The sequence below is a fragment of the Pimephales promelas genome, chromosome 6, assembly GCF_988280905.1.
Source record: "Pimephales promelas chromosome 6, fPimPro1.hap1.1, whole genome shotgun sequence".
In the NCBI taxonomy this organism is placed as follows: Eukaryota; Metazoa; Chordata; class Actinopteri; order Cypriniformes; family Leuciscidae; genus Pimephales; species Pimephales promelas.
In genome coordinates this window covers 39,847,079-39,867,495 of record NC_142774.1, presented here as the reverse complement: position 1 = coordinate 39,867,495, position 20,417 = coordinate 39,847,079, and the positions used below count along the sequence as shown (strand labels likewise).

General features: G+C 35.8%; 1 protein-coding gene across 2 annotated transcripts in view; it reads right to left on the bottom strand.

The window, feature by feature from the left end:
- Window positions 1-1,520: 1,520 nt before the first annotated feature.
- The window catches only part of gpc5a (glypican 5a), a 176,985-nt gene continuing 158,088 nt past the window's right edge, over window positions 1,521-20,417 (bottom strand). For both annotated transcript variants that reach the window (XM_089132551.1, XM_089132552.1), the window contains exon 8: window positions 1,521-2,278. In XM_089132551.1, coding sequence (XP_088988677.1) covers window positions 2,136-2,278 — 143 coding nt within the window. In that variant the 3' untranslated portion in view covers window positions 1,521-2,135. The remainder of the gene's footprint in view (window positions 2,279-20,417) is intronic.

The window sequence follows — 20,417 nt, the reverse complement described above, 5'->3', positions numbered from 1 at the left end:
GAATGTACATAGGCTTACACTGAAGGACTATTTGTTTCTTTGAGCCCAAACTTTTTAATTAGATTCTAAGTGCACCTTTACATTTTGATCTGTTCCTCACACAAAGCTTCAGAAGACATGGAGGAACATCACTTAAAGATGACGAGTCCTGGTAAACCTGGAGGACTGGATATCTTCCTCGTGAAGAAAAATACAAAAATTAAAATGGGTAACTGTGGGAATCATTTTAAATCTATGTCATGAGTCGTATTCTTTTTTCATCAGAAGTGCCATAGAGTGCATAAGTAATTTGAAGAGACCGAACACTGATAGAAAAACTCAGAAGGAAAGATCTTTCACAGTCCTCTGAGGAGCCCTTTGAAGCTCTTCAAGAAAAGATAAAAAAACCTGCGTCTTGAGATTTGCCAGTATATTAATGAGTACAGTTGACCGTTTTGGGCAAAGTTTTCATTGTCTGAAAGAGCTGCGAGAGAACAGAAGATGAAATGAGTTATTCCTCTGTATTTATCTTCTCCTGGACCTCTGAGACTGCGTTCGACAAGAGGAAGGTGCACATTTAATAGTCTAAAAAGCTCTTCAGCTCCTTCAGCGCTGAACACTAGACAAACACACTCTGGAGTGACGATACATGTCAACATTAAACAACATCCATGGCACATTTTACTTGCATAATATGACATTTCTGCATTAACAAAGGATATTCGATGAGAAATAATGAAGGGTTGGATCTAATTTTCTCCACATTTCCCAATGCATGCTTTTTGTTCAAATATATTTGTTACTATTGCTGTTACAATTTGAGTTGACAATTGAAGGGTGAAAACGTTCAAACTGAGCATGAATTAAAAACACAATTTTAGTGTTACACTCTAAAAAATGCTGGGTTGTTTCAACCCAAATTTGGATCAAATATGGACAAACCCAAATGTTGGGTTAAAATGTTATTAAAAAATTATACAGTTAAAAAGTAAAAGTTGAAGTTGGGTTAAAATTTTGGTTTAGGTTTGTCCATATTTGCCCCAAATTTGTGTTAAAACAACCCAGCATTGTTTAGAGTGTACTAGTAAATATTAGTAGTAACACTTTATGATTTGATATTTTTTTAACATTAGTTAATGCATTAGTAAACATGACTAGTGAGCATTTTTTACAGCATTACATCTTTGTAAATGTTAATGAAAAATATAAATTGTTGGTTCATTGTTTGTTTCAAGCCAAATTTGGGTCAAATATGGACAAATCCAAATGTTGGAATAAAAATGTGATTAAAAAATATACAGTTAAAAAGTGAAAGTTGAAGTTGGATTAAAATTTTAAGTTACATTTTTAACCCAACATTTGGGTTTGTCCATATTTGACCCAAATTTGGGTTAAAACAACCAAGCATTGTTTAGAGTGTAAATGTCCAAATGAATATTAGTTTGAAGTATTGTTAATTGTAAATTAACAAACAAAAACTATACTATACTATATAATAGAGCATGTTTTTTTTTTAAAAATTTAACTTCCTGTGGCAAATATTTAGTTTCATTATATGTTTAATGTCACTCTGTAACCAAGAATAAATACATTGTAAATCAACACATCTTTATACATTTTGTTAAGGTGCGTCATACGCCATTTCAGATGAAAAGAAACAACAACAGTACATTTAAAAATGCTGAAAAAGGAGGTCATTTAGGTACATGGTACCAAGATATATTGAAAAAGCAGTACGTGACATCAGAAATATTGCATCATTTCTATTAAAAACGCTGATTTTCAGCCCAGAACTATGCTTTGAATAGATCATACATCATTAAAGAATTAAATAAATTCATTTCTCTCTGAAAGTTTTACTCTGAACCCTGTAGAAAAGACATTATTCAAGGCAGTAAAGTGTTCGCAGAATTTTTTAGTAGCCTGTTACGTTCATGATAGAAACACTTTGGGATTAAAAAGGTTTATGTGTGTTTATTTTCCCCCTCTCAGTCCTCAACGCATCAATGCCAGTTTTGTCCATACCGATCCGTTTCCATTAGAGGACATCTCTTTGCTGGAATTTCAACCTCAATGTTTTAAAAAGCTGGCACATTTCCTTTCCAGAAAACAGCATGAAAAGCCTGGAACTGGGGTTCGGACCCAGTTGGCTGATATTATCCTGACAACAGCCCAAACACGCATATCGAGACCAGAGCCAGCGGGCCGGTGTGTGTTACTCCACTGCCAGACTTCATCTGATCAAAGTCTTTGGTTTGAGGGTGATGGTATCGGTGATTGTTGGTATTTTCCGGTGTCACTGCAAGAGAAAAAAGAAAGAAATGAAAGTATTTCCACAGCGATCAGATCGCTTTATTCAAAGCGTGTGTTTTCAATGTGACGAGGAATGAGGATAACTAGATCAAGTTCCTGGGAAGTTATGAGTCGTAACTACTGCTGATGAAACGACCAAGAAGAACAACTGTTAAAGGACAAGTTCGGTATTTTACACTTGAAGCCCTGTTTTAAGATCGTTTCTGATGAAATAAAATGGTTAAGATTAAAATTTGGACACATGCTGCTGTCTCGAGAATTTTCTGTTTCTGTGGATGCATGATCTTGAAACAGGGCTTTAAGTGTAATGGTGTGTTCACACCGAACGCAAATTTAATTACTTGCGCGAGTAGATTACATACAAAGTCGATGCAAAGACGCGAATTAGAGCCAGGCCGATATATCGGCAGACTGATATTATCGGCCGATATTAGGCATTTTCCAAACTTATCGGTATCTGCAGTTATAATGGCCGATAAATGAATATTTGTTGTATATAGTTTGTCCACCAGAGGACACTCTACACCGTTCCTGTTGGCAAGACTCGTTGAGTTGGTCACGATACATACATTGTTGAATAACAATTAAAAGAACATCCCCATCAGTTCTCTTAACTCAAATAAGCATGATACAATTTGTGACTATCATGTCTTTATGTGACTATCATTTTCTTTAAAAGCAAATATCTCCCTTTGCTTTGAACTTTAAGCGTTGTAACTTTGATAATGTTGTCTATGCATCAAACAGCAACATTACACACTAACTAAAGCTATAAAAGTGAAATCATACTTTACCACCCCTTTAACGGGGATCTATTATGCTTTTTTACATCTTTGTTTAGTGTGTTTGAGTATGGAAAAGTTCTGCAAAGTCACAAAGTGTCACTATATCTGTTTCTGAACTCCCTGACTCCGGATGCTGTCATGTATATAACAAAGAGCACAATGCATAGATTCCCATCATTCCTGCCAGAGGAGCTTCAAAGCCAAAAACTACATCTATTCCCCAGTAGAGTCCTGCTCTCGACAAAAAAAGCTCAGAGATATTTCCAACCATTTTGTTTGTGCATGGATTTTTTTTTTAAACATTGAATAATCATTCTTTACAAGAACTGCTCCCATTTCTTGAACCGCTTGGGAATATTTATTTTAACTCTGATATGTTTGAATATGCTTAGCAAACCATAATCCATTAATAACGCAATAGAAGATTTAGACGGTGACCATCTAAAGAGCAAACAGAAGATATCGTGAGCGGTCTACGTTAGACAGGCTTACACAAGGAACGCACGCGTTAGCCAAGGTCAGCAAAAGCCATTGACATGATTCCCTCAAGTTGCCACAAATCATGTTTGAGCTTTGGTCAAATAAATCTGTGTGGACTGAAATTAAGCAGGCATCGATTGACTGCTGTGATGTCCCCAGACGGCCATCTTAAGGGCTGATCGGAGACACGCGTGGGATATCTGGCAGACCGCCAGGCCGATTGAAGACATCGATCCTCAAGCGGCGTCAGAAGCTCAGCATCCGATGAGACACTCGTGAGAGAAAACATGCCAGTGGTGGTCCAGGTCCAGCACTGCTTTCATACTCTCTTAGAAGAAATGGTTCTATTTAGAATCAGAAATGGTTCCATCCCCCGCTTCATATATGGAACTCCAAAATGGTTCTATAAAGAACCATTTTTTTTGGTAAAAGGTTCTATTGGCCAAGTATGGAACCCCAGGGTTCTATATAGAAGCCAGAGGAACCCTTTTTTAAGAGTGTATAGAACCTTTTAGGGGTTCCAAATACGTAGCGCTGATAGAACCTTTTAAGGTTCTATATAGAACCTTTTCTTCTAAGAGTGTAGGTTTGAGAACACACAGAACAAACACAGCTAAACTGAAGGGGTCGGACGTATTATCTAAACCACCGCTGATTCTGATAGATCTTCAAAACATAATGAGAAAGGCAGATACAGGACATGTTTTTGTGAACTGACCAGGGGATCTGATAAACAATGACCTTACAGGCTTACGATGCGTTTCTGTCATTGTGCACAAAGTTGAATTCTACAACCCGTCAACTCTTAGTGACAGTTAAAATTAATGAAATTATTGCTGCAAATCAGTCAATGCGAACGTCTTTTTTCAAATAAATGAATAAAAAACTATATATATATATATATATATATATATATATATATATATATATATATATATGAAGAGTTCAGATGCAAAAGCCTCTAAATGCCATTTGAAATTTTCATCTTTAATGATGATTTTTGTCAAACTTGTATATTTAAGTTCAGTAATTTCACTTAAATAACAATTAATAGGTAATTATCATTGCCATTTAAGTGAAATCACTGAACTTAAATATACAAGCTTGACAAAAATCATCATTAAAGAAGAAAATTTCAAATGGCATTTAGAGGCTTTTGCATCTGAACTCTTCATATATATATATATATATATATATATATATATATATATTAGAGCTGTCAAACGATTAAAATATTCAATCGCGATTAATCGCATAGTTAACTCACGATTAATCGCACATCTATGTCTTTTGATATCTTTTTGTCCAATTATTTTTTCTCATTTTAATGCTCTTATCAACATAGAAAAGTCGATCGGCTTGTTTTGTGCAAATGTTTTTTTGTTTTTTTTTTGTTATTGAAAGCAATATTTGCATATACAGTGTTCAATTTCACACTCACATTCTCACTTGGAGCAAATAATCTCTCACACAATGTAACACTGTCCATCAATAAAAGGCTGAAAGAAATACTGACGAGGTCCTGATATTGACAGGGGTCGGATAATTAGCATCAGGAAATGCTACGTGCTACGATGATGCTCTGTTCACAACGACAAAGATCACACAGATCACTTTGGTCTTGTCAATGGAACCATTTGGCAACTTTTAAAAGTAAACTTTCCATTCAGAATCTTATTGGCATCCATTTCAGCGTCTCGCGCTCGTCATCCACTCGAAACGTAACGCCAGCTCGCAACCCCAAACTAGTGTGTGCCTGTTGTTTTGTTTCCGGTGTAGCTAGATCCGCTTGCGCTTTGGTCGATGTAGCAACCAAATGTCCTCGCAAGACATTGAAATGAATGCGTTTCATAGTGTAGTGCGTGCCACGTCCTGTTGCAAAAGCTTGTGAAAAAAAAACTACAAAGTTTGCTAGGAGAAAAAGGTTGTTAATCGCGTAATAAAAAATATTTTTTACGCCGTTAAAATGGGTTTGCGTTAATGACATTAATTAGTCCCTCCAGGATTTCACGATTTTTTTTGTGATTTTTGCGATCAAAATGACTGATTTTGTGGTGGTAATTTCCAAAAATTTGTGAAAAAATGTGCGATTTATATATAACATTTACCATAATAATATTCAGTCCTTCCAGAAAAACGCGGAGCTTTTTTGTGATTGTTGCGGGCAAAAATTGATTGATTAGCCTACTCGGCCCGTTTTCTTTAAAAATGCGATGGAATATGCGGGATATTTATGCAATTTTATGCGATGAAATTGCAGGAATTTGCAAAAATTGAGAGAACTTGCAAAAATTGTGGTTTGATGAAAAAGATTTCTCTTTTTCAGTGATTCCCCCAACATCCTGTTCTCCTGTTCTTATTACTTCCTTTGATAAGCAAGCATACTACATCATAGAAAGTGCTGGGAATATTTAATTTCTCATCTTGTTTTATTGTTTTGTTTTATAGGATTATGAAATTATGCAAACCCCGCATATTTTGCAAGGAAATCGGCAATTTATGCAGCGAAAGTGCGGCGTATTTGAAAAAATGCGGCCCCGCATAAATATGCGGACTTTGGCTGATTTTGCATTGAATTCAGCGATCGCATAATCGCGTTTTTCTGGAGGGACTGATTAATAACACATTAAACAGCCCTATTATATATATATATATATATATATATATATATATATACTGTATATATATACTGTATATATATACTGTATATATACTGTATATATATATATATATATATATATATATATAATAAAATAAAATACTGTGGCAGAACCATTTCGATTCTGAAGGGCAGTAAATTAGGTACACATGCACACACACACACACACACACACACAGCCTACATTCGATTGACATTAAAGGTTTAAATGTTGTTAAAATAATGTCAGTTTATGAAAAAACATGAATTCAACGTTAAAACAACATTGAACACCAAAAAGTTCAAGTGGTGTTGTTAACTCACGGATTCAACATAGAAATATCAAAAAAAAAAAATGAGTTGCATGTCAAATCAACATTATTTGTAGGCTACAACCTCCAAATTCAACAGTTATCCAACACGGGCACCTGCGTTGATTCGACAGCGACTCGACGTTAAAGCAGGCACCAATGTGTGATACTCCAGTAAAACTACTTCATTTAAATGTTACCGTTTTTAGGTTCCTACTTTTTCAGTGCCAAATGTCGAAAATAAATAAATAATCTGTCTGTCTTTTGTTGATGTCAAGAAATGTGTGTCCCATCAAACTCTCTATGGTATTTGAGCAAATGAATCTGTCAGTCAGTTAAATCAGACGGGTGTCAACACAGACAGGTTGCATGACATGCTTTCATCCTCAAAACTGAAACAAAAGCAATCATGGTACTGTGTCGTGTACCAAAAATATGCAAAACCAGAGCCACTTTTACAACATGTTTGGCTTGTAGCCCCACAATTAAGATAAGCTGTTAGAAATCGAGGCCGCATGCGTGACTGTTGCGCAGCTGTGCTGGTCATTACGCCTCGAGCTGGGAGCACTGGTCTGATTACACTGTCCCACGGGAGCCGTGTCAGACCCCATTAGGAGAAGGAAGACAAGAGTGATGACCCGTCTCCTCTGATGCATCCCTCCTCTTCCTCCGTCTCGGCACACGCCGGCGCAGGAATACCAATGACTGGCAGCCTGTAATCTGAGCGGATGCTGATTACTTTCTGGACACGCACAGAATGCATATCAGGCGACAAACAGAAAGACAAACGCGCTCAGATGTGGCCAGGAAAGCGAATAACGACAAATGGATCTCAGTCCCTGGTTAAAGGGCTCAATCAATATCTTTCCAATTAGAATTTAGCTCAGCGTGAAAGAATGAGCCATATGACCGCTTTTAATCGAGCATTAATCAATTAAAGTCACATTTACATTCGGCAATTTACAAATTCACATTTCTACGTTTTGAACACACTGGGACGCAATACAGGTTTGAATCTGCCATCACAAAATGGTACATAGAAAAAAATGTAAAAAAAAAAATATTTTCCTGGTTTGTAAAAGGCTTTGGATGACATTCCAAAATTCCTTAATATGGATCATATTAAAGGAGTAGTTCACTTTTGAAAAAACTTTTGCTGATAATTTACTCACCCCCATGTCATCCATGTCCATGTCTTTCTTTCTTCGAAAAGAAATTAAGGGTTTTGATATATAATTGACTTCAATGGGAACCAAACGGTTCAAGGTCCAAAAGACAGTTTCAGTGCAAACTACAAACTGTTCAAAGGGCTTTAAACGATTCCAGACGATGAATAAGGGTCTTATCAAGCGAAACGATCGCTCATTTAAAAAAAAAAATAATAATAATAAAGTTTAAGTTTTATAAGCTCAAATGGCCGCCTTGCTCTGTTCTGTGATGCGCGTTCGTGACTCTCCTGTTCGAACTCGTTCATCAAAATGAACAAATCTTTTTCCGAGTCAATTCGTTCATTTCGTTCGTTGAATGAACCAAATGACTCGAAAAAAGATTTGTTCGTTTTAATGAATGAGTTCGAACAGGAGAGTCACGCAGAACAGAGCAAGGAAAGCATGTGAGCTTATAAGACTTTAACTTTTTTTTAAGCGATTGAAGGTTTCGCTTGATAAGACCCTTATTCATCGTCTGGAATCGTTTAAAGCCCTTTGAAGCTGCACATTCGGACCTTGAACCGTTTGGTTCCCATTGAAGTCCATTATATGGAGAAAATGCTGGAATGTTTTCATCAAAACCCTTTTTCTTTTCAACTGAAGAAAGAACGACATGGACATCTTGGGTGAGTAAATTATCAGCAAAAGTTTTTTAAAAGTGAACTACTCCTTTAAGACAAATTGCATTTAACAATTTTAAACTTTGATTAGCAATGTTTTCCATCCACCTATTTTTGTGCATTGCATTGTGCATTTTGTGATATTGCATAAAAAATGACAATATGTGCATAAATTAAAAATAATATGCATAAAAAACGTATATATTATTATATAAAAACAATATATATTATTTTCTCTTGTCACTTTCTTTTATCACTTTAAACATGTCTATAAAAAGTTGAGAAAATAAACATAAATAAAGGGAACTCTGCTTTGCTCTGCTTGTGTACTGATATCTCGGTTTATCTTTAGTGAAAAGTCCCCTTTTGCCCAGTTGTTTCTCTACCGTCTGTTTTCGGCCTAAACAAACGCTATACAGCGAGCTTTAGCACCAGAGGAGTTTCAGATAATGCTGCAAAGACAAAGTTGGAGGCTGATATAAAATCAATGTTAATTCGTTCAGACCTCTGAGAACAATGATCAATAACAACAACCAGGAAGGAAAAAAGCAGAATAAAGAGGCTGTCGTGGGTGGGGATGGAGAAGTGAGTTGTGTCTTGTCTTACACAATGTGCCCATTCAGACTGAAACAAACACATTAAGAAAACGCAAAGAAACATGCCAGCAATTTGTTCATTTTAACTATGCCAATGCATTCATACAAGAGAGACTGAATTCAACACACTGAAGTTTGTCATCTCATGTCTTTCTTCAGATATTCCACGGGAGCAATGTAAACATTTCCAGCACTGAAAATATAATCTCAAAAAACTAATCTTCATTAATGACAAATTCATTTACATGAGCCAGAAATGCAACCACTTGGCGTGGAAAACAGCACAAACCAGAAAGAAACATTATATATGCAAGAGTAATTAAGCCAAACTAACAAAACACAAATCGCATAACCCTTTTATAAATCATGTCTATAGGAGAAGAAGAAATTATTTATGATTCGATTTAGACCATTTCTGTTTAAAATGCAATTTAAAGTTATTTTAGCCATCGAGTTATTCTAAAACCATGTATATAGTTTAGTGAAATTCTAAAAAAAAAATAAAAAAAAATTAAATTAATAAAATAATTGTAATATATGTATTGTTATTTATATTTATATATATATATATATATATATATATATATATATATAATTTTGTTGTATTTTATCCATTTGAATGCCAACAAAAGCTAAAATCATGTCCTAAATAAATAAATGAAGATGTAAGTTATATATATTTCCAGTTGTATAGGAACTCTATAAACTCTATAAAACAAATCAAATTGAAATGCATTTTGCAGGCAGCGTTCCTCATGTCACAGCTGTGATTTTGCTTTGGGAATTAGCATTGCTGACGAGCTGTTCTCTGTCAGAAGACTCATACACACACCATACACATGAGTTGACAGCACTTCCATTCAAGCACAAAAGCTCAAGGTTGATGAGTTTAGTCTGCGTTCCACTTCACTCTTTTGAGATGTATACTCATCACTCACTACATATATATATATATATATATATATATATATATATATATATATATATTAGGGCTGGGTATTGAGACAAATTTCACAATTTGATTCGATTCCATTTCGATTCTGATTCAATTCAATATCGATTATTTTGGATATCAGTTACAATAAATGTCAATTTTTCTCAAGGGAATCAAATCTCTTAACTAATGCTCTAAACTATGGGAGTCTAGTTGTAGCCTATAGGCTTCATTAGCCTAATATGAAGGTAATAATTAACTGTTTTGTAGCTATACAAACACTTAAATTACACTTTTATTTATTTTGATAATAAGAAGATTATATGTAATATAAACATTTAAATGGTGGCTGTCATAAAAACTTGCCAGATTTATTCAAATATGCATTAAATAAGTCGACCGGATCACAAGTGGACGACGCTAAATACAGACAATATACATACAAACATTTTCAGCTTTCGTAGTGTAAAATGTGTGGTCGAATGTGTTCGAACAGAAACAAAAGGCCGTCTACTCTCCGTCTACTGACCTAACGCGTAAACATTATCGGACACTTCTAGTCATTGATTAATCTTGATCATCTATGAAACGTTTTCAGGGGGCGGGGTTTATGTAAATTCTACGGTTGGTGATGTCACTGTCGTAACCCAGCCGTTTGAGTGTCGTACCTTTGCGGATGTTTTTTATGCATCATTACACACTCACTAAAGTTAAAAAAGTGAAATCATAATCAACCACCCCTTTAAGATATATCAGTGCAAGTTGCTTTCAGTTAAAACAGCTCAAACATGCATTTTAGTCTGAGATAGGATTAAGCCTTGTCTGTGAAAAGGTTTAGTCCATCCTGGGGATACTGCAGAGATGAGACGTCTACACACATAAATAGCTCAGTTTTACGTCTATTTATTAGAAAGCATGTAAAGCAAGCTTAAATATGTACCATGAACTGTATCGACTGCTAGGATACAAAATGTCTGCCTACGTTCAGCAGACTGAGGCTTGTTAATAGAGACAGAAAACATGAGGAGAAAGAATAAGAGGGGAGTGGTGGCGTCTGGAGAGCACTCATGTTTTTGGTTGTAGGAGGCAGCGGAGAGGAAGGCTTATGTGTGTGAAGCTGGCAGAAAGCTCTCGCTCGCCCACTCGACAGCCTCAGGAGTCCACTCAATTCATCCACAGCCCCTGGGTGCCGCCCGTGTCCAGTGTCCCTCACAGGGCATGCGTGCGCTTCATTCTGCTCCCGCGGCGTTTGGGCGTGAACAGAAGTTAAAACAGACAATCTATGAGTCTTTTAGTTGATGGCTAATGCGTTCCACTTGTGCGAAACAATGCTTGAACATAAAATCAACATGTCACCACCTTCGTGGTCTTAGTTTCGCACATAAAACCTGTTAAAAACAACAGATTATATTCTGCTGTTCACACTCGCAACAGCTTTCCATCTTTATACCGCATTGACAATCTTCACACATCAGCACCAACATGTTGTTACAACAAATGTAACAAAATCCAGTAAAATCCAGTATTCAGTCAACTCATTTCTTCATTCACTCAGATGTAGACAAGCTTTTTGTATATATACACATGGTAAACTTAGACAAGTTGAAATGACTAAAAACAGTGTTGTAGTACTCGAGACTCGGACTCGTCTCGGACTCGGTCTCGAGACCATATTTTAATGGTCTTGGTCTTGTCATGGACTCGTGTCCATTTGGACTCGGAATTGACTCGTACTCGAAAAAAAAAATTTTTAAGGACTCGGAATTATTCCCGAGTCCACTCGAGTTCAATTAAAAATATTTTTCATGATTATTAATGTATATTAATAAAATATTTCTTTAAATTGATTGACATGCCCAGTGATTGGTGATTTTCTAGTGCGCAACTGCGCATGACAAATTGTAATAAAATTACTTTTAACACCACCTACTATGTGGCCTTTTTACCCTAAACTGATCATATTTTTTAAACTCCAAGTAAATTCAGTAAAAAAAAAAAAAAAAAAGGATTTCTCTAAGTAAATAAAAGTAAATTAGGTAATCAACCCTCACTGGTCTCGGTCTCGACTCGGACTCGACCGTCTCTGGTCTCGGACTCGACTCGGACTCGACTCTCTATGGACTCAGTCTTGACTCGGACTCGACTCTCTCTGGTCTCGGTGTCGACTCGGACTCGAGTGAGGTGGTCTCGACTACAACACTGACTAAAAATAAAACTGAAATAAAAACAAAATGTAACTAGAAATACACTCACCTAAAGGATTATTAGGAACACCTGTTCAATTTCTCATTAACTCTTTTCCCGCCAGCGTTTTAAAAAAAAGTTGCCAGCCACCGCCAGGGTTTTTGACGATTTTCGCTAAATTTGAATGCCCCGGTGAATATTTTCTTCCATGAATATATGAAGATGATATATATAAAAATAAAGATCTGAGCCTCTGCTTTTAGGCAAAAAAAACGTTTTTATTTTATCTTCATCTGTTCTTTTTTTATTGCCTCTTGAACAGAGGTAGGTTTTGTCAAAAACACAACATTTTGGACAAAAAACTGAGAAAAAGGTATTTTTATCAAACAAGTGCATTTAAAAGCAGAATACATTCAGATGTTGTTTCCTTCATATATAAAACTTTCCAAAATAAATTAAAAACATAAAATAAATGTAAAATATATCAAATTTCCCAGGATGTAAGGGAAATGTAACTTTTGCAATAAAACTTCTGCCTCTGCCTCTCTGTGTTCTACCTGTGAATAATGATTGGAATTACAATAAACAAGCCTAGACACACACACACACACAAATACATATTACAATGTGGTAAATGTGCACAAAGAGAGAAATAATTTGACAATTACACCTTCATATTTAGACAGCCACACATAAATGCCTGCACACACACATAAATATTATAGTGTCATAATATTATACGATCTATCTGCGGCACGTCCATGGCTAGAACTTTCTGTGACAACATGTGCATCTCTCTCACTGACTACTTCGTCCCGATCAGATTCAGAATTATCAAATAAAGAGTGATCGGACTCCGAGTCCATTAACCTCCAGTACTTCAGCCATATACCTCTGCATTGTCTGTCTGATACATTCTCACTACTCCACTTTTTGAGACGATTGCAATCTGTTTCTCTGATCAAAGAGTTGCGCACTCATTCAGGACATGCGCGCGGGTCTTCCTTACCGTATACCACCTAAAACACGGATACCCGGAAAATTCCGTGTTTGGCGCAGATGCGTTTTTTCATTAAACCCGGAAAATTCCGTGTTTGGCGGGGAAAGAGTTAATGCAATTATCTAATCAACCAATCACCGGGCAGTCGCTTCAATGCATGTAGGGGTGTGGTCCTGGTCAAGACAATCTCCTGAACTCCAAACCGAATGTCCGAATAGGAAAGAAAGGGGATTTCAGCAATTTTGAGCGTGGCATGGTTATTGGTGTCTGAGTATTTCACAATCTGCCCACCGGGTACCACTCATCTCCACCACAAATAGGAAAAAGAGGCTACAATTTGCAAGAGCTCACCAAAACTGGACAGTTGAAGACTGGAAAAATGTTGCCTGGTCTGATGAGTCTCGAGACATTCAGATGATTTGGTGTAAACAGAATGAGAACATGGATCCATCATGCCTTGTTCCCACTGTGCAGGCTGGTGGTGGTGGTGTAATGGTGTGGGGGATGTTTTCTTGACACACTTTAGGCCCCTTAGTGCCAATTGGGCGTCGTTTAAATGCCACGGCCTACCTGAGCATTGTTTCTGACCATGTCCATCCCTTTATGGCCACCATGTCCCCATCCTCTGATGGCTACTTCCAGCAGGATAATGCAATCAAACTGGTTTCTTGAACATGCCAATGAGTTGACTGTACCAAAATGGCCGCCACAGTCACCAGATCTCAACCCAATAGAGCATCTTCGGGATGTGGTGGAACGGGAGCTTCGTGCCCTGGATGTGCATCCCACAAATCTCCATCAACTGCAAGATGCTATCCTATCAATATGGGCCAACATTTCTAAAGAATCCTTTCAACACCTTGTTGAATCAATGCCACGTAGAATTAAGGCGAAAGGGGGTCAAACACATTATTAGTATGGCGTTCCTAATAATCCTTTAGGTGAGTGTATATAAAAATGACAAAAATTGAATGCAAAATGATATTATAAAATCTCATTCAAAATATTAATAAGCTTAACTCCAAAAGTGACATCACTAACCCCTCCCCTTCGGATAAAATAACATCACTGAACATGTGATGTTTCACATTTAAAATCATTCGAAATAACTTCCTTTGATTTTAGAGTTATTCCATAAAGTCCACTAGGCAACATTTTCTCATTAACCAGTTTATTCATGTGTACGAAATCCCTATTTCCTATACATCCCAATATATTTCTGTTAATATATGCTTCCACACCAGAAGACATTTCAATAAATATATTATGAAGACTGGATGGATAAATGATGCAACCCGCATGCAACACTAGATGTTCACAGTATGGAAGCGTTATGATGGTGTGGTCAGTCGCTGGATCATTTCTACTGTGCTCTTGCTATGATGTTACCAAGTACTAAAGCAAAGGTGAACCATACAGAACTGATATTCAAAATGCGATCGGACAATCTGTCACGAGAGCAACATCAGGGCTGCTGTGTCATTGGCAATTTGGCTTTCTGCTGTTCTCGAAGTAAAGCAGGCTAGAGCTTTTCCAAAAAAAAAAAAAAAAAGAAGCAATTGCACATTGTATAAAACCTGGCTGCAACACTATTATTCTGGCAAAAAGAAGCGAGAGACGTGACACACATACTGCTCTGTCTGGCCATTACATCACTGTCAATCACACAGCCCATGTAGGCAAGTTAGTCCTGACCTTGCTGATGAATATAAAGAAAATCATTGAACTTCCAGGGTTTGATAGATGATTGAAGGCACATATCATTCATCCGTTCCCCGACTCGTGCCAATGCAGTTCGACAGCGGTCGGCCCGCCTGAGGGAAGTGCTGATGTCTTTAGAGAAAGACCGTATTCAGATTCCACAGCCCATCTGTAGAACGGGTCATTTTGCTCAGAACAACATTAGTTGCGACCTGCTGCTTGGAAATTACAGACATCTGCTCATGCCAATAGCAGGACAACAGAACAGGGATGCAGTTTATGAGTTGAAGTAAACGAACAATTTAGGCTAACGACGGCAAATTCGGCACACAACATGGTAACTAAACTAAATTACTCCTGTGAAAACATGGCGACATGATGCATCAAGCAGGTTTAGTGGAGAAACTTATGCACTGTAAAATCTAACGTAGTTCTTAGTAAGATTTTTTTTGATAACTTTACTTAATGTCCAATATTTTGTTGAACTTACTTAAAATTTCTTAGTAATCTGTACTGTTTGCATGCTATGCCTTCGTTACTCAGAAAAAACCTTGTAAACATTACTTGAAACATTACATTACTTACTTGACGTTGACATTACTTGAGTACCATTTTAACTTTATGCAATTAAGCTATGCTTACTTAATGAAATTAAATTAAGGCAACAAGTTTGCATAATAAAATTAAGTAAACTGAACCAATTGTTTTTTCTTAACTTTATTTTTCACGCATTTTACAGTGTTATTTTAGTATTATTTATATATCACTAAGGTTGCAAAAATTCACGGAATTGACATGGAAATGGAAATTTCCAACATGAATATATGGGAATACAAGGGAATTAAATGGAGTAAAGTAAAAATTTGCACAATCGCAGGTTAGCCTATAACAGGTAACTTAAATATAGTTGAAGAAACACAACATCTTGGCTAAAATAAATACATTTAAAGCATATTCAGTTGAGGGGGGAGTTTATATTATTCATAATTCATTCTTTTGTTGTTGTTCAATGAGAGTAGCTTTATTATATATATTTTTATTTATTAGTTTATATTAGTTCTAATCTAATAAATAAATGCATATTTTATAAATAAACTAATATATATATATATTAGTTTTTATTTTAATATTAGTTTAATTTTTAGTAGTTTTGTTATGTAGGCCTACCTGTGTAATTTTATATTAGCTTTTTTATTTTTTAAATATTACTATTTGAATTTAATTTGTTTTTACTTCAGTTTAAGCTTTAGTTTTTATTTATTTCTAGTTAGTCATTTCAGTGCTTCAACATGTTTTTTTATCTATTAATGCTATTTTATGTTATTTCAACTTTTTTTTCAATTAACAAAAATATGAATACAAACTATTAAAATAGCATTCTAAATACATTTACATTTCTAAATAAATAAATAACACATTTAAAAAGAAATACAAATTCATAAATGCTTAAAAAACATCAATTCAGAGGAAAAGGGAATACGAAAACATTGCATTTTTACGTATATTACTTACCAAATTTGTATAGACTTTTTATGTTAAGGATGCTTAGGCTTAAAACATTAAATTACGAAAAACTTTATCACTGTTAAAATTTTTTAATTAAATCTTGCGATCAATTGAAGTTGTTCTATGTTGAGATCAAACATAACCTATTTTTATTCTGCTAAAAATGTAAAACATTCAAGAGGGAAATAAAAAAGGAATGGGAATCAACACGCTACATTATGTTAAATTAGTCACACACTCAACAAACACCATACATGAGGCTTTTTTCAACTCTTGTGAGATGTTGGACACACCTATTGCTATTATGACCAGCTCTGCAGGTTTCCCCCAATGGAAACTACAACATTCAAGCGAGCTTATCTCGTAAACACGATCATTCTGACATGACTCGAAAGCAGCGCAAGTTGAGGGTCTCTGGAGGTCTCAAAGCCCAACAGCAGGAAAGCAGCTCTGAAAGGCTCCCGGTTCCAAGGCCACGATAAAAACAAGGACCTTCAAAGGCTCTGACCCTCCCTAAAGTGGGGGATAGCTGGAACGATGAGTGGCAGAGGTGATGCATCTTTCATGAGATGTGCTTCCTCGCAGAAGTAATCCAGGTCAAACCAGATTGACTTCCCCTGATACCGGCGCTGGCAATCTCTCCAGATCAAAAATCACATCGGACTACAAGCGTTTGGGTTCAGTTCGCTTAGATTGACTCCATGCAAAAGAACATCACATTCATTTCTTGAAATAAAAACACCTGTGCACGCATCTAATGAATTACTATTACCTTTCTCCGAAAGGTCCATGTCTGGAATTTGCACATCATCAACTTTTATTTCTAACTGAGAAACTGCTTTTATAAAAATTGCAACGCACAACTAAAGTTCAGCATGTCTGAAAGCGTTTCATGCTCTCTGAACTTCAGACGAACAAGACCCTGCTTTGGTCTTTGAAGGCTTTCAGATGCTGAAACATGAAGTAAAACTTGACTACAAGCACAGCTTCACGATAACTAAACTCAGTGAGGACTCAGCGAGTCTTAAAAGATGGCATTTATTTACTTATTGCATATCTCTCTTCCAGAAAACACTTTTACACAGATGAAGGAAAGCTTGGAATGGCATGGGTGAGTAATTGGTGACACAATTTTCATTTTCACATCATTATTGTAATTTCTTGTGTTTAATGCTTCTTAAGGTGAGACACCACAGGTGAATAGGGTAATTTTTTTAACTAGCAGATATCAGCATGAAACTTTCCCAGTTGATGACCTACATTAAGAAGAGAAAAAAATATATTACAAGTTTTCTGTAATTTAATGTTTAAATATGCAAATGAGAAATTATCTAATTAAATATGCACTAATTTGCATGTATTTAAAAAAAGGTTCAAAATTCTTTTTTCATTGAGTTCACATATTAGATGAGACAAAAATTACAGAGGGATTTATGGATATCTACTTTTGTTGTCCTGTAAATCAGAATATACCGCCAATTGCCTTAAACAAAATAATTTTCGCCATGTTTTTTGGAATAAAATGTTATATAAATCAGGCTAGGAATTCATATATTTACAAATCCCTCTGTAAATGTCTTCATAATATAACTAGGTACAAGACTGTAAAGTTTGGTGTGCTACTGAAGAGGAGATTTCGGACTTGGGGTACACTGTAAAAAAAATATTTTCATGATTTCACAACATTTTTTCTTTTGTCAAATCAACTTAAATAATTGATGTGGTTCAGATAACATAATATTCTGAGTTTCTGATGATTAAATCAATCTCCTTCATTGTATTAACTACATTTTTCCAGTTCAGTTAACTTAAAATTTTAAGGCAACCAGGTTACTTCATTTTGTAAGTTAAACCAACAATATTTTTACAGTGATATGAGAGAAAAGTCATTTTGAGAAAACTGGCTTTAAAGATTTAGCATCAGCCAATAAGATTGCGCATTTAGAGTTAAATCCCCCCTTTTTCCTTCACGATTGGTTGCTGATAATAAGGAAATGACCATATTTGGATCCAACAGCGTTATACAGGAGAAAGAGAGCTTTCTAATGGTGTGTGTGATGATTTATAACGACAACTTTTGAAAAATTTATGAGAAATCTACAGACGCAAACAGACAAAGTGTAGTAAAATAAAGACCTAAATGTGTAATTTGGACTTTTTTTCACCACAAGTCTGAAATAAGACATGCTATTGAAGACAAATATCCCAAAATCTCAAAATTGACCAGTGAAAAAAACAACAAAAAAACAATGTTTTTGCCTGTCGTGTCTCGCCTTAAGATTCCCCCCAGCAAACACTGCAGATGTAATGCTTCAGTAGCGATAGTTAAAGTCTCCTCTGGTCTCACATCAAAAGCGAAGGTGGTTCCACCCCAAAAGATATTCATCAGCTCATTAGCATAGCGGCCTCAGCGGGATGTTTTTGCCTAAAATCACATTTACATAATGACTTTAGGTTCTCCCATTTACTCACTTCTTTTTCTTGTTAACCTCTCATTAACCTTTTTATTAACAGTCTTGGCACTCGGATCATGCCGAGACTTGTCCTAAATTCATCAAACAACTGGGCGGATTTCTAATGTGGCTCATTAGGCTAAAAACCAACGACATCCCAATCAAAAATGCAGTTTAACGCACTGGACTGGTGGGTAAAATCGAGTCCAGGAGCCTGTATTTATTTTGACAAAAACATAGGAATCATAGGGAAAACATTATTGGAAATTGGAAAAAACAAATAAATTGTGGAGCAGAACTGTGCGATAATCGATTGAATTTTGGGACTCGTGCCACGTCTAAAAGTCTGAAGTTCCAACAAAGCTATATTTTGTGCAAGAAACGCCATCATTTTTTATTTACTCAACCCTGATTTATTTATCTTCGCTCACCAAGTAGTCTCTCATCCTCACTCCATCTACAGCACCAGAAAAATATCAAAAGCCTGTGATTCTGTTTCATCCTCATAAGTTACAAAGTTCTGAATTTTAATGACGAGCAATTTCCAAACTGCCTCGTCCGTAATGAACCCATCAGACGGTGAGCTGTTAAACGCTCTCCGCTACGTTCTTTAGAGAGAAACCAACAGGACAGTTGTGCAAACAACTAAATACAGTCTATTACGGTCTAATGTCAATCCATTTTAGCCTTCAGCTATCATTCTGAAGGGCTGCGATGAATGTTTCATATTGTGCCGGCTTCTATTTGATCACTTATTCAAAGTTAAAGATAAAAAAGATGAAAGAAATCCATGGCATAAAGAAAAGTTTAAAAAGTCTTTAAGCACACAACAATGACAGTCTTAAAATGTCGTAAAATGTATATTCAAAACTTTATATAAATACTAGGGCTGTCAGACGATTAATCGCGATTAATCGAATCCAAAATAAAAGTTTGTGTTTACATAATATATGTGGGTGCACTGTGTATAATTATTTTGTGTGTATATATATATATAAATATATATAATTACACACACATGCTTCGCGATTAATCGTTTGACAGCCCTAGCATTTATATAGTCAAACGATTAATCGTGATTAATCGCATCCAAAATAAAAGTTTGTGTTTACATAATATATGTGGGTGCACTGTGTATAATTATTTCGTGTAAATACACACACATGCCTCGCAATTAATCGTTTGACAGCCCTAGCATTTATATAGTCAAACGATTAATCGTTTTACAGCCCTAATAAAAACATTTCATTTAATTATCTTATTTATTTAGTTTTAATTTTTATGGATACAAACCAAAATGTATATTTTTTTTACATATAATGTCACACTATGCAACTATTTACCTTATCACATGTCATACAACTCGAATAGCCACACATACACATACTCTTGGGAAACCTCCTGCCATTATTTGTGTTTCTGTATGTTTTTCCAGGGTGATCTACTGTTTTTTTTGGAGAGCTTGTAAACTGAAAATCCAGGCGTCCGTGTTCCTGATAGCTCTGGGTGTTATAAATAGTTAAGCCCCCTTCTTCATGTAGCATTGCCCTACAAGTGGGAATTTCAGAAGCACATAATTTGATTCATGACATTCCTTGAGAGACCATTTATGGTGCGAGAAAGGTACGGGCCGGACGGGAGAGCTCTCGCTTTGAAGTCTGCGCAGATAGCAAATGAATTCCATATGATACAAAATCCATCCCATGCCC